This window comes from Lampris incognitus, chromosome 18, assembly GCF_029633865.1.
Source record: "Lampris incognitus isolate fLamInc1 chromosome 18, fLamInc1.hap2, whole genome shotgun sequence".
NCBI lineage: Eukaryota > Metazoa > Chordata > Actinopteri > Lampriformes > Lampridae > Lampris > Lampris incognitus.
The window spans coordinates 23,026,841-23,041,967 of record NC_079228.1 but is presented as its reverse complement, the minus strand read 5'-3'; the positions used below and the strand labels follow the sequence as shown (position 1 = coordinate 23,041,967).

At 45.5% G+C, this 15,127-nt stretch overlaps 1 protein-coding gene across 1 annotated transcript; it reads left to right on the top strand.

The window, feature by feature from the left end:
• The first annotated feature begins 5,875 nt into the window (after nucleotides 1-5,875).
• LOC130128561 (G1/S-specific cyclin-E2-like) lies at nucleotides 5,876-14,831 on the top strand. The gene is made up of 12 exons (XM_056298197.1): nucleotides 5,876-5,899; nucleotides 6,904-7,014; nucleotides 7,113-7,170; nucleotides 7,257-7,307; nucleotides 7,717-7,847; nucleotides 7,983-8,118; nucleotides 10,402-10,548; nucleotides 11,720-11,815; nucleotides 12,831-12,965; nucleotides 13,453-13,564; nucleotides 14,203-14,360; nucleotides 14,693-14,831. Exons 2-12 carry the CDS (start codon nucleotides 7,001-7,003, stop codon nucleotides 14,768-14,770), a joined length of 1,116 nt encoding a protein of 371 aa, XP_056154172.1. The 5' UTR covers nucleotides 5,876-5,899; nucleotides 6,904-7,000; the 3' UTR covers nucleotides 14,771-14,831.
• Nucleotides 14,832-15,127: the final 296 nt, after the last annotated feature.

Here is a 15,127-nt window from a genome sequence, read left to right as displayed (position 1 = left end):
CAAGAAAAACCATAACTCTTTCTTCCTTTCATAAAGTATGAGTAGATTAGTATCATTCAACAGTGTGATGGTAAATATAATTGTATTTGTAAATTATATTAGTATAGTATATTATCAGAATAGCATATCAGTAGTAGTATATTATTAGTATATTAGGATTTTTGTATATTAGGAATTTTGGTATAAAAGTATAACTGTATTATTATATTAATATAATTTAGTCATATAGTTATAATTGAACTATAATAATTTTAAGTATAATCTATTAATTGTAAGTATAATGTATTATCATATTTTCTTTATGTACTTCAAGCTGGCTACAACATGAGAAGTTCACTTTGGAAAAGTAAATTAATTCTATCGTATTCTAACAGATGGGGGAGGCCTTATTTTCAGGCAATTATCCACCCATCCATTTTCCGGACTGCTTATCTTGATCTCAGACCCACGGGAGCCTATCTCAGCAGTCGTTGGGCGGCAGGTGGGGAGATACCCTGGACAGACTATTGTATTTAGAAATCACGTCAGGACACAGCGCTGTCGCTCGACACAACCGCTACCTTGCATTCTTTATTTAGACTGACACAGCATCACAGGCAGACCCAATCAAACAACCCAGAGCCCGCAGGCATCACCAATCGATCCCAGCACAATAGAACAGCACCAAATCAAATGCAGCACTGTCAATGTGTGCAGACATAACATTACCCCCCCCCCCGGCAGGATTTCAAACATGAAAGGTTGACACAAAGTCCTCTAGGTGGCCAGGGCGTAAATGTGTGCGAACAGGTCGCAGGGCAGCCTGAGGCTGGGCAGGCCGAGTTGGGGAGGGAGAAGGCAGGGGGAGCTGAGGCCCAGGAATGTCTGGGGCCCATGTAGGAGCTGCATGAAACCCCGGGGCGTCTTGCCATGCTGAGGGAATGGCTAAGGTTGTGTCACCAGCTGTGTGTGGCGGAGCTGACACCTTCCGTAGACGACTGGAGTGCCACCGAGTGCCATCGCTGAGGACGTAAGTGGCTGGGCACAGCTGACGGGTGACTTGGAGAGGAGAGGACCAGTATGAAGCCATTTTATTGTCCCTGTGGGCCTGCGGACCCTGACCCAGTCTGACGCATTGATGTCTGGCACCCTGGTTCGTTTTGACTGGTCAAACCGTTGCTTCATCCGCGTCTGCTGACGAGTGACTGAGGCTCTGACCCCAGAGGGAGGTGCCTGGGGTGTGGAGGGGCGGAGCCTGTCAAGGGCCATGCACAGTTCCCGGCCTAACATGAGAGAGGCTGGGGAGACGCCTGTGGTCGAGTGCTGTGTGGCCCGATAGTGCAGCAGTGTGACGGATGGCCTGCGTGAAAGAGCACCCTTGGGCCATGTGTGCTCTGAGGCTGTTCTTCAGTGACTGGTGAAAACGTTCAACGCCGCCATTGGCCTGGGGGTGGTAGTACACAGTGCGTATATGACGGATGCCCTTGCTTTCGAGATAAGCAGTGAATTCAGCAGAGACCAGCTGAGGGCCGTTGTCAGTGGTGATGGTCTTTGGGAGGCCCCAGCGAGAGAAAAGAGAGGCCAGGAAGTCGATGATGATCTGTGAGGTCACAGTGCCGGAAGTGGTGAGTTCAGGCCATTTTAAGTGTAGATCGTAGGCAACCACCATGAAGCGTTGGTGGTGGGGAACTCCATGGATCTCACCACAAATGTCCAACTGCAGGTGTTCCCAGGGCTGAGAGGGCCAGGCGAGAGGTTGCAGGGGTGGGGGAGCCTGGTGGCCAGTCTTGCCACTCACAAGGCAGGCAGAACAGTCCTTCACCAGAGCCTCAATATCTCTGTCTATCCCCGGCCACCACACCAGGTCTCGGCAGCGCTGTTTCAGTTTCACAATGCCCAGGTGGCCTTCATGCGCCATATTCAAAACACGTGCACGGAGAGCAGCTGGGACCACTGTGCAAAACCCACGTGCCACGCAGGTGTCGTTCCAGAAGGAGAGCTCCTGTCTGACTCGGGCGAACGCAGCCAGTTCCTCTGGGACCTTGTGAGGCCAGCCGTTCTGGATGTAGGTGCGGAGCTGGGAGAGGACAGGGTCCTGTTCGGAGGCTGCCCTCAGCTTCTGCAGAGAGACAGTGGCCTGAAGGGGTGTGTGTAGCATTTGGACAATGTCCTTTTCCACACAGTCAGTGTCCATCTGTGGAGCTGGGGTGGAGACAGAGCGAGAGAGCAGGTCGGCGACAACATTGTCTCTGCCTGGGGTGAACTGCAGGCTGAAGTTGTACTGGCGGAGGCGGTCAGACCAGCGGTGCAGCCTCAGGGGTTTGTGGCCTGTCCCAGATGTGGACAGCAGCGCTGTCAGGGCCTGGTGATCTGTCCTGAGGGTGAAGGAGCGGCCATAGAGGTAGAGGTGCCACCTTTCACAAGCCCAGATACAGGCTAACGCCTCACGCTCACCCACGGAGTACCGCTGCTCGGTCAGGTTGAGGGCACGGGAGGCGAAGGCGATGGGCTTCTCCACACCGTTCTGGGTTTGAGACAGCACAGCCCCTATCGCTGTGGCTGATGCGTCACAGGTCACAAAGGTGGAGCTGGAGATGTCGAAGTGAGCCAACACTGGTGGTGAAGTCAGTTGCGTCTTGAGATCACGCACAGCGTCACTGCATGCCTTTGACCACACCCATGGCTCGTCCTTACGCAGCAGCTGGCGCAGGGGGGCTGTGGTCGCAGAGTACTGGGGAAGAAACCTCAGGTAGTAACTTGTCATACCCAGGAAGGAGGCGACCTGGGCGGCCGAGCTGGGCTCAGGGATGGCCTGAATGGCATCCACGTTGGATTGTAGTGGAGTTACACCGCTCGCTGACAGCCGGAACCCCACGAACTCGATGGCTGGCACAGAGAAGACACATTTCTCAGCATTGAGAGTTAGCTTGTGCTTGGACAGGGCTGCGAAGACCATGTTGAGGCGCTTGTCGTGGATTTCACTGGTGGGCCCGTGTACCACTATATCGTCCAGATAAATGGCCACGCCCAGTATGCCAGCCAGCATGGAGACCATGATTTTCTGGAAGCAGCTAGGGGCGGAGCTGAGACCGAAAGGCATCCTGGTGTAGCGAAACACTCCTGCATGTGTCACAAAGGCTGTGAGGTTTCGGCTGCTGGGGTGGAGGGGCACCTGTAAGTACCCCTGTCTGAGGTCAAGCTTGGAGAACACCTCAGAGCCATAGAACTGAGCAGTGAGTTCTTCTGAGGTGGGCAGTGGATACTTCTCAGGGACCACTGCCTTATTTACTGCACGTAGATCGACGCAGACACGCAGGCCCCCCGACTTCTTCTTAGCCACCACGAGGTTTGAGATCCAAGGTGACGCGTCCACCAGTTCAATGATGCCAGCTTCCAGGAGTTGTTGCAGCTCGGCGGAGACCCCATCACGGAGAGCCAACGGGATGCGGCACAGTGGTTGGATGACAGATTTCACAGCAGGGTTGAGGAGAGGTTGATGGGCGAAGGCGGAGAGGCAGCCCAGCCCCATAAACAGCGATGGCCACTTCTGCTGCCAAGGTGTGGCAACAGTCAGGATTGCTGCCCCCCTTGTGTCTAAGAGGGAGAACCCCAGAGCGGAGAACAGGTCCAGGCCCATCAGGTTGGCCCCACGGTGTGCCACATGAAAAACTGCATTGGGCACCAGCTTGGTTCCATAGCGGACAGTCACTTGGAGAGAGCCAACCAGATCGATTTTGGAGTCACCATACCCACAGAGGACAGCTGAGGGTGCGGACAGTGGCAGTGAACCGAAAAATTGACTGTAGGTATCAACATTCAGGAGAGACACACCTGCACCAGTGTCCAACAGCAGGGGAATGCACACATCATTAATGTTGACTGTGCATGATTTGAATGACACTGGCCCAGAGCTCACCTTGAAGACTGGGGGGTGTGGCCCTCTGACCCAGCCGGGGAAGATCGACAGACGTTGGCAAAGTGATTTTGCTTACCGCAGCTACGGCATGTCTGGCCACGGGCAGGGCAGTTCTGCGCCCTTGAAACATGAGACCGAGATCCACAGTTACCACAGGACTGTTGAGGGCGGGGCCGAGAACGCCGTCGTTGCAGTTGCAAGACGTCCCCAGTGGAGTCGGCGCCCGCCTCGCTCTGGCTGGGTTGCGTCCCGAGGGGCAGCCGTGAGTAGAGGGAAGAGTCGTTGGCAGCTTGACTGGAGGTGGCCACTTGCTGTGTATTTAGCATAGCAGCACACTCAGCTGCTCCCTCAACCTGTAGTGCGATGGTAATTGCTCTGGACAGCAGCAGATCGTCTTTTTCCAGCAGGAGAGTCTCACGCACCTTTGCGTTGTTGGTGTGTTCGATTAGCTGGTCACGAACCATCTCGTCCTGAAGCGCGCCAAACTTGCGTGAGCTAGCTAGCCCTCGCAAATTAGCTACATACTGCCGCACAGACTCACCAGGCAGTTGGTGTCGCTGACGGAATATAAATCGCCGAAGGAGGGCACTCTGTGGAGCAGCGAAATGGGTGCTCATAAGTCCCACAGCTTCGTCAAAGTTTGTGACTTTCCCCAGAGTCCCGAGCACACGATGACCCTCTGCTCCCAAGCAGTGTAGCAACAGAGCCGTCTTCCTAGCCTGGCTCACGTCGTCGAGCCCTGAGGCGATGATATAATTTCAAAACTATGTAGCCAGCGAGTCCATGGTACCGGAGGCTCGCCAGGTCGTGCCAGGAAGGGGGCAGGTGGTGGGAGAGAGATATATCCCATCCTCGTCGCCAATATTGTATTTAGAAATCACGTCAGGACACAGCGCTGTCGCAACCGCTACCTTGCATTCTTTATTTAGACTGACACAGCATCACAGGCAGACCCGATCAAACAACCCAGAGCCCGCAAATATCACCAATCGATCCCAGCACAATAGAACAGCACCAAATCAAATGCAGCACTGTCGATGTGTGCAGACATAACACAAACCGTCACACAGGGCCGAGAGACACACACACACACACACACACGCTTTAGCATGGCCGATTCACCTGACCTACAGGTCTTTGGACTGTGAGAGGAAACCCACGCAGACATGAGGAGACCACGCAAAGGCGACACAGGACGACCCCCAAGGTTGGACTACCCCGGGTCTCGAACCCAGGACCTTTTTGCTGTGAGGCGACCGCGCTAACCACTGCGCCACCGTGCCGCCTATCTTCAGGCAATTGTGCAATTAAATTCCAACACCTCAAAAAGACATTAGTGGTTAAGGATTGGACCCTGTCTTATTTGATTCAAACGTAGAGGGAAACTCGCAGATTTAATCAAATTCTCCAAAAACCAGAGTTAAGCGTAGAGGTCATCTCACCCCGTGGTCCATCCTGACAGCGACAGCTCCCCTCCCTCCGGTTTGTTTACATGCTGAGCCAAAAGCACGTTGTGTCAAACTCTGGCTGCTATTGGTCGAGATATTTCCTAACCCCGCCCACTAGTGGGAGGCAGTTGTGGAAATGCTGCCGACTAAAGTCTAGTCAAGTCATAAAGTATCATAAAGTATCATATAAAATCTTTAAAAATACTTTATAGAGGTCTTACAACTTTTGAAATGAATTAAATCTAAAATATAGACGAGTAGCGACAGATTAAATTTCAGTTAAGTGGAGTTTGTCATATCGGTATGATAAAAGGATGAATTACGTTCGTTATATACTATCTATTGAAAGGTAACCGGCATAGACTGAAAAGACAATAAAATACGATTAAACTGTAAGCACTGCATGTCACATAGTTTAATATTTATTAGACTAGTAAATGTCAAATTGTGTTTTTGGTACACATTTGTACACATGCGCAATGCGCCGTAAACAGAAACTCGTTGGCGCCAGCGCCAAATAGAGTTGCAGCTCATTTGGACTCAGTACCCCGACCCGGTGAGTTCTTAGCAAAAGCTCTGTAGCTAGCGTTAACTGTGCGGCGTCGCAATGCTAATTATTCATCTTGAGACAACCATTAATCAGTAATAACTTGTGTTGCTTAGTTTAAGTGGGTAGGATTTTGTTCAAGGTCTAACCTTAATGTAGTTTAACGTTGAGCTTGCTTAGCTTGACTTGCCTGTGTTTAGCAAGCCGGCGCCACCGATACCTCACATTAGCCAGCTCAAAACGGGTTTGTCAAGTAATGAACCGAGGGCTATATGGAGAATTTGGAAACTAGGAAGCTAATGTGTGTGTAAACGGATTTACAAATTGATTTCACATTTTGGCACTGTTCGTTTCGAAAGTATAGCTGTTGTTATCGCTACAAGTTAGTTTCATTTTAAGCTCATATATATGCTGGGCCCCGGCAAACATGTTCCTGGTTTGGTGAATGGATGGCTGGTTCAAGGGAAAGATGAGATTGTATTTACTAAGATATATTACACACAGAGAAGTTGATTGATGATAAATAGATAATGTTAGATTTAAAGGACAGTTGTCGTGGCATGAAATGTGCCCTCTCAGGCCTTTGTCTTGGCTTGTCAGGCTTCCCTGCAGGCTGCAGCTTTGTTAGTTAGCAGGCGACAGCTGCTGCTGCTGCTACTGCTACTTTTTTGGAGGGAGCTAGGCTATAAGTGAGTGCCCTATTGTGCTGTTTTTTGGTCTTTTTATGTAATGCAGCCACATGCAATTCAAGCCAGAACTTTTCATCGCATGGATAAAATGTGCAACCGCGTTGCAGAGTTATTAGCAAGGTTTAATTTCGCGGATTGAACTTGTAGAGACCGTCACGTTTACGCGCTTTTTAGTTGTTGGCGCGTATGACGAAGTCAACATAGTTCCTCAAACGGTGCGTTTGCTTTTGCTGCTACTGCTACCATCGTGTTTGTTTGATATATCTCGCTTTATTTGATATGTTGAGCCAATATTGGTAACTAACATCGCTTTTCCACGCACAGGTTTAAAGTCCCTATCTTAATTCTGGAATACTGATGTAAAACTCTCCACACTGTTGTTTTGGGTTTACAGAAACAAGCAGCCCCATTCTCCATAACCATGACTAGAAGAAGGTAATGACTCACTGACTTTAGCCTTCGCCACTGATAATGTCTGGTTGTTAGTCTGATTGCATATTTCAAAGTGAAACCCAGTTCAATGTCTTTTCCAGCAGTCGCCTGCACTCGAGATCTGAAAATGCCCTAATTCAGAAAGGCAAGATCACCAAGGTAAGACTTCTCACAACTCAGTTTTTCTTTTTTAAAAACGTCCAATATACTTTGTATACCATCTAATGTATAAACTTTCATTTCAGCAAAGCAGCAGAAAGAAAGCTCAGCCCTTATCAAAACGACCAAATGAGAAGGTATGTCCATTTATGAAATTTGGCTCCGATGGTGATTTAATACAACACTGCATATACTGTCTCTTGACTGTGAAATCCTCAGGTCATAGGGGGTAGGCTAATTGTATGATGCGTGAGAAAATAGAATCCACCAGCCGAATGGTGCTAATTCTTAAACTGTGGCAACTGGTCACTCCCTTCAGCTGGATTGCCAGATTAATCTACTTAACTCTCTAGTTTCTTGACTAAAAAGTTTCTGTGTTTATCACGGCTGTTTGAGCATGGCTGGCAAAGTTTGATATCCACAAACCACAATGGCCAGTGCATAAGCATTTATTTTGCTGCTCTGTCTGTAAACATTAGCCTGGCATTCACAACAATGAGCTTTCTCAAAGGCTCACAACAAACCTAATTTGCTTGTCACAACCAGTTGGTGCTTGAAGGTGTTGCCAGCCCCTGTATTCTCATCGAGACTCCTGAGAAGGCATGTGATGAACCCAGCTATGTGAACCTCGCTCCCAGAAATGACAGGATCCAGCCATCGCCTCTCCCTTTGCTCAGGTGATTGCCGGAATATCCTGTCATTATTTTGTCGTTTTGACTCATTGCTGTCTTGTGTAAGTATTTTTGCCTTTACTAGACATAAATCAATCTTTGTGTATATGTGTGTGTGTACTACACGTTTTATTCATGCAGTTGGGGATCTCCTGAGGATGTGTGGGAAAAGATGGTAATTAAGGACCAGAGATACATTCACAGTAAAAACTTCATCCAGCAGAACCCCAGAATAGAGCCGAGGATGAGATCCATCCTTCTTGACTGGTTACTTGAGGTAAAAAGCTCCAAACAAGGGTTGAAGTGTCTTGCTTTGTTCGGTGTCTTCTTTGTCATTTACTTTGTTTCAATCAGTACCACCCAGCAACCATTACTGATATTTACTAGGCAAATTATGCTTCAGGAAAGTTGAAATATTACATGTTACCGTTTTAAGTTTAACATGCACTGTATTTTCAGTTTTCCAGATTGCATCAACTTATTCTAGTTTCATGTAAATAAATGTTAACACAACCAGTCTGTTGAAATAGTCAAGTCTGAAGTGCCCCATTAATATGGTACATTCATGTAGTTGATTCTGTCGCTGCAAAGAAAAATAATTGATTATTTAAAGTTAGTCAACATGTACAAGTCCATTTTGTGTTCAGGGCATTATCCTTGTCAAGCCCAAACTCTGTATCAAATACTTAAAGATATAATTTCTTACAAAACATGGTAATAACTTTTAATTGCTTTTGGTCAGCCTTTTGAAGGAAACTTTTTTCCAGTCCAATCAGAATCAGATTTATTGCCAAGTAGTTCAAGAACATAAAAGGAATTTGTCTTTGTATGTTGGTGCAAGAGGAAAATTAACAGTAAAGAGTAAAGATAAAAGTTAAAAAGAATCATAAAATATATGTATATACAAAATAAAATAAAAATAAGGTGCAATAATGAGGAAACTGGAAATATGGCAGGAACTCTATTTACAAAATGTTAAATGAGAATTTTAAATAAGGTTATTACAGAATATGAAGTTATTTGTAGAATAAGAGTTATTTACAGGGTAGTGCGGACTTTAGGCAGTGTACATGTGCAGAGGGCACATTAAGGTAGATTGATATATTGCACTGTGTTTGTGTATGTGAGTGTGTGCATGTATGTGGTGGTGTGGAGAGGGTCAAACGGGGTGGGTGTGGAGCAGTTTCAATATCTGGGTGTCTGATGGCTTGTTGGAAAGGCCTACTGCCATGGGGAAGAAGCTGTTCTTGTTGTGCGAGTTTCTGGTTTTTATAGACCTTAACTTTTTGCCAGAGGGGAATACTTTGAAGAAGCCATGATCTTTCCTGCTTGCATCAGTGTCCGAGCGAGGTTTGGCAGGTTGCAGCCAATCACCCTCTCAGCTGAGCGAATGATACACTGCAGTCTGCCCTTGTCCTTGGCAGTGGCAGCAGCATACTAGGTAGTGATGAAGGAGGTGAAGATGGACTCAAGGATGGTGGTGTAAAAGTGCACCATCATTGGCATTGGCATGTTGAATTGGCTTTTTGCAGGTGCTCAAAATACACAGCAAAAGTTGAAAGACCTGTGCAGTGCGGGGGACTGCGTGATAGGCACTGTTGGTTGTAGTGTAACAGTGATCTTAAGTTTTCCCTGGTCGGGCATTCAATCAGCTGATGGCATTTAGGTAGTTCATGGCTGAGATTCCCTTTGTTAAGTCACTTGTCCACTCCATACACAGTATCTGGTCGGCGAGCATGCACGGTGCACGTCGGCCTGCGGTGGAATGTAAACACCAGCCACAATGAATGAAGTGAACTCACGGGCAGAGTAGAAGGGTTTACAGTTGATGAAAAAAAGTTTCCAGAGCAGGAGAACAGCACTGCAGAATCACTGTCACATCTTTACACCAGCCACTGTTAATATGAAAACAAATACCTCCACCTTTCGTTTTGCCTGAGAGCTCTGTGTCACAATCGGATCTGAACAGCTGGAAGCCTGCCAGCTGCTGATCCACACAGCCAAGTTTCCCTCAAGCACAAAACGCAAGATGAAGAAAAGTCTATTCTTCCCCACCAGTAGATGAAGGTTTTCTAGTTTGTTGCACAGTGATCAAACGTTAGAGAGAAATATTCCCGGTAACGGGGTGCGTAGTCCAGGTCTGCAGAGACACACAAGCGCACCAGCATGTTTCCTTCTCTGGCATTTCCCTGCATGAACAAAAGTGAGCACAACTACGACCATAATGTCCAGTAAATCCACAGGTGGGATGAGAAAATTGGGAAATACAACCACAAAAGTTGTTTCCTTGATGTTTATAAGCTCTTCTCTGGTGAAAGCGCTCCGGGTACTGTAGCAAAACACTGAGTTTAAAAACAACGGTACAAAACAACGCGCACCAACACCAAGGCTACCATCCGCGGCACCACCTTGGCATCTTGAGATACATCTTGTGAAAATTTAAAGTTAAATACGAAACAATGATTCATCTAACCAGTCATTCAAACACCCTCTTAATTACGTGGAATTTTCTGCATGTGAAACGGAGATTGTAGACAACATTGTGTTTACGTTTTCACAGGTGAGTGAGGTCTATACACTCCACCGGCAGACATTTTACCTGGCACAGGACTACTTTGACCGGTTTATGCTGACCCAGGACAACATCAATAAAGAAAGGCTGCAACTCATTGGAATAACCTGTCTATTTATAGCCTCAAAGATGGAGGTAAGGTATAAGGATAAAGACCAGGTTTCCCAAAAGCTTTTTTTTTTTTTGACTGCATCATTGCAAGTGGGGGAACTGCTCCGATTAACAAAGACGTTAAAAAAAGTTGGATAAATTTCCCCAGCAGGATCAATACAGTATACATATCACATTCATTGACACTTGAAGGCAGGTGTACTTAGTCCTAGAAGGTTTTTGAGGAACCCTGTGAACCCTGTTGTAGTCTGCATACGGTCTATGCTGCATTAACAAAATATGCTTGACACCCCACTTTGAAAAAGGGCTTAGCTGTATTTTTAAAACATGTCACATTTCACACGTTGCGTCAGCTCAATGTCAAGACGCCTAGCTGCCCAAGGTGTCAGCCGCAGGTTAAATTTCATCTTAGTCATAGCCTGTGGTCTCTCAATTATTTAGCAACAGCAGCTCACCCAGACAAATTCCTCACACCTGCGAATGTACTGGGTGAGTTTCAACTGCAGTGTCCTTATGCATGCTTAATAATCCAGGTAAGAAAATCGAAGAAATCCAAAGACAATTGAATCAGTTCATCTGGATACAATGTTTATTGACAGATACATTTCATCACTCGTGTAAGTGACCTCTTTAGTCTCAACTGACTGTAGGTGTCCCCACCCTTATAAACAATACAGTTGATGAATAATGACGGAAAACGACGATGAGTTTGATATGCAAATATGGGTGTGACCATTAACTGGAGTTACAATGGCCATGTGTGCTATTCATAGAGGATTTGGGAATGGTTGCAATCATGGCATTAAGATGGCGACAGATGTACTATGTACTCTTAGCCCCCCCCCCCCCAGTTGAGGGATGGTCGTTCCCTCTTCACATAGATGGCTTCTTTGACTCCAAACCAGCGTTCCCCCCTATCAATGATGTGCACATCCTCATCCTTGAAAAAGTGGCCACTGGCCTGTAGATGAGTTTAGACTGTGGAGTCCTGGCCTGACATGTTAGCTCTGTGTTGTGCCATCCTCTTGGCCAGCGTCTGTTTGGTTTCCCCAATGTACAAGTCACGGCAATCCTCCTGGCACTTAACAGCGTACACTATATTGCTCTGTTTGTGCCGGAGGACCTGATCCTTGGGGTGAAACTGGTCCACCCAAATTTTAACTGCAGTGATAAATATATCCTCCTTTCCCTGCAGGAAATCTACCCTCCAAAGCTTGCAGAGATGGCCTTCGTGACAGATGGGGCCTGCTTGGAACACCAAATTCTACAAATGGAGCTGATTGTTTTGAAGGTAATATTCTTGGAGCAGGGTATTTTTGTTTGGTTAGTTTCTCGAGTTTTGAATCCAGACTTTTTCTTTTTTTTTCCATTGTCGGGCATTGTTTTCGAATCATGCAGACAAAACCTTGGCTTTACAATAGAGAAATTTACCACAATACAGTATATTTTTCCTGGGCTTCAGCACCGTCCAGTTGGGCAATCATTTAAGCCTTCAAAATGTATATATGTCCTTTTCAAAACCAGGAAATAAAAGGTACAGTCAGCCGTATCTTCATTTATTTTATGTTTATTCAGAATATGTTTTGTACGGTGTTAACTGCAAAGTTAACAGACTAGAGAATATGAAGTGCTGCAATCTGTTTATGGTGTTGATTTTTACAGCCATGGTCGTCCAGAGACTGGTCTGGTACTGTAACTTATTTTGCAGGAGTGCGAAAAAAGTAATTTTAACCTTAATAGAAAGCATGGTTTGAATCTATTGTTTTTAATTGAACAAGGAGATATAGTTTTGAAGCGTTTTTTTTTAAGCTTGAACATTTGACTGTGTTGAAGCCCAGAGAGAGAACTCAAGCAAACTGGTAAGTTTCTCAATACTGAAGCAAGCGATCAGTTTAGTTTTTGTCTGTACAATTCTAAATGATGCTCGGCTATGTTTTAATGTAGCCTTGGTTCAAAACAAGTGAACTTGTCCTTTTGAAAGAACATCAGTTTTCATGTCAGTGATTACATGTACGTTCATAATATGATCGTAAACTGAAAAGGGCATTTATAAAGTCTTGAAGATGCTTTCATCTGATTATATTTTCCTGTGGAAGGTCAAAGTCAGAACCTGATTGTTCGTGTAATATGAAGTCCTTAGACCAATTATCGAAAGAATCCCTCAGGTCCCCATTATTGCAGAAAGTACGTCATTGCAAACCCTGTAAACACTTTCATCAAAATATTGCCTTAAACTGATTACTCCCAGTAATCGGGGTGTCTATCCCCGTTCATGTAAACGTACCCATTACCTTCATTTTTTTTAGGCATTAAATTGGAACCTTTGTCCAGAGACAGCCGTGTCTTGGCTGAAACTCTACATCCAGATGTCATCGATCAGTGACAACTCTCAGCTTCTTGAACCTCAGTTTCCACAGGAAATCTACATACGAGTCACACAGGTAGGTCAACTGATGGGAGGGTATGACAGGCCCCCAAAGTACGTTTGTAGCAATGTCTCTATGAACAGCTTGCAAGTTTGGACCCCCAAACTTTGGCCTCATCTGTACCTGCCATAGAATGAGTCCTTCCAGAATTATCTCTCCCGTGCTGCCCGCATTTTGCAAAAAAGGAGATTAATACCAACCCATATCCTGTACCTGTAAACGACCCATAACCCAGATTTTTTTTCTATTTATTGCTATATTCAAGACTGTTTGGACATATGATGAGTGAAACTCTTTTATTTTCCTATAATTATTCTATATGCTGCTTATATGAAGACATAGTATGTGTTGATGTCCTATTAGCAATCATCAAATCATCTGACAAGCTCACTAGATAGGCTTGCTTATAAAGCAGAATACTATGGCACATCCATGTACTGTCGGTACACACTGGATTCACGACTCAAAGTGCATCTCCTGAATTTTCTCTTTCATCTCTCAGCTCTTGGACCTGTGTGTCCTCAGCGTAAACTCGCTGAACTTCCAGTACCGTGTGTTGGCTGCCGCTGTGCTGTGCCATTTCATTCAGTTTGAAATGGTTGAAAAAGTTTCAGGTAGGCTCGGTTTCCCGGTTAAATGGGTTCACAGCAAGTTAGTGAACACAAAAACCAAGACTGAATTATTGAATCAAAGTTGCCACACTAACCTGTGACAGACAGAGAGTTACACTGGCATTTGGAACTTGGCTGTGAAAGATTTAGTTATTTGCTCGTTAAGCTACAGAGTAGTTTTGGAATGCTTACTGTCAATCAGCTGAGCACAGAAAGTATGTCTCAGGAGACTTTTATAAGTTGCTGTGTTCTTTTGTGAGTGTGCCTATACCAATCTTGTGGTTGGATCAAACACTGACTAACATCAGTGTATCCGAATTTGTCATGCTTGACATGAAGTGAGTAAGATGGAAAAAGGGTTCCACAGCTATGTGTGTTTAACATTGTCTTTTACTTTCTATCATAGGTCATCGGTTTTTCAGGAATATTAAAGTATTTCATATCACATAGAATTTCCAGTGTAGTTTAAAACTGAATTTCATTTTTAATATGTAAAAAGTGACAAATTGTGTTGTTCAAAGCACTGCCGCTCAGAATCGTTTTTGCAAAATTAACTAAATAGGGATGAACGTTTCGGTTATAATCGTGCAGCTTTACATTAATATGTGTCGACTGAATAATCTGTTTGCCGGTCTCCTCAGGTTTGTCGTGGGATGTCATTGAGCCGTGTGTGGACTGGATGGCTCCTTTTGTGGAAACCCTGGCTCATTTTGGCAGTGTGGCACTGAAGGACTTGGTCAAAGTAAAGCCAGAAGACAGGCATAACATCCAGACACATTCAGACTACATGGCCATGCTGGTAAGTACTTTACTCTGTTCTTAATCAAATGTTTAATAACGATGGCATATTAGTTATGCAAACACATGTATTTACACTTTGGACATTGAACTAATGTGTTTATCCAGTGCAGACTACAGATGCACCCTTAAATTCGCAGATTTTGGACTTTTGTACCTAATGCTAGAAAAATGAAAATGTCGCTATGTTGTCATTTTTCTCTTTTTAATACCCGGGTTGCACATTTGTCTCATGTATATCACGCCAACATTGTTTGAAGCCGCTTCACCCTTTTGAACCACTGGGTTACCTGCAATAATCAATGTCGTAACCATCTCTCACAAATCTGACAGGATGAGGTCCGTCACAGGGAGGTTGAGAGCCAGTTCCTAACACCACCCAACAGCACAGAAAAGACATCGGCACACTGACCTTTCAGAGTCCAAGTATGAACTGTGAATGAATATCAAGGATAGCAGGGGAAAGTATAGACTGGACCTTTTTGAGGTCAAATTGAAATCGGACACTGCTCACAGCCATCGGAGGAAATGGCTGTCTTCAGTGACAGTGATTACCCAGTCTTGATAGATATCCCCTCAAAACCAAGGGGTCCAGACTGCCATAATGGGACTGAAGTCATGGCTGGATGAAAATGATTCCAGTCCTTGCGTTTGATAGAAACTTGAAATTTTGGCCAAAGCCTAATTTTGTCCCAGGAGTTGCAGCTGCATTTTTGAAGCTGTGTGCTATTGGCACATTAATGGTGAGGTGCTCAACTATGGCTGATC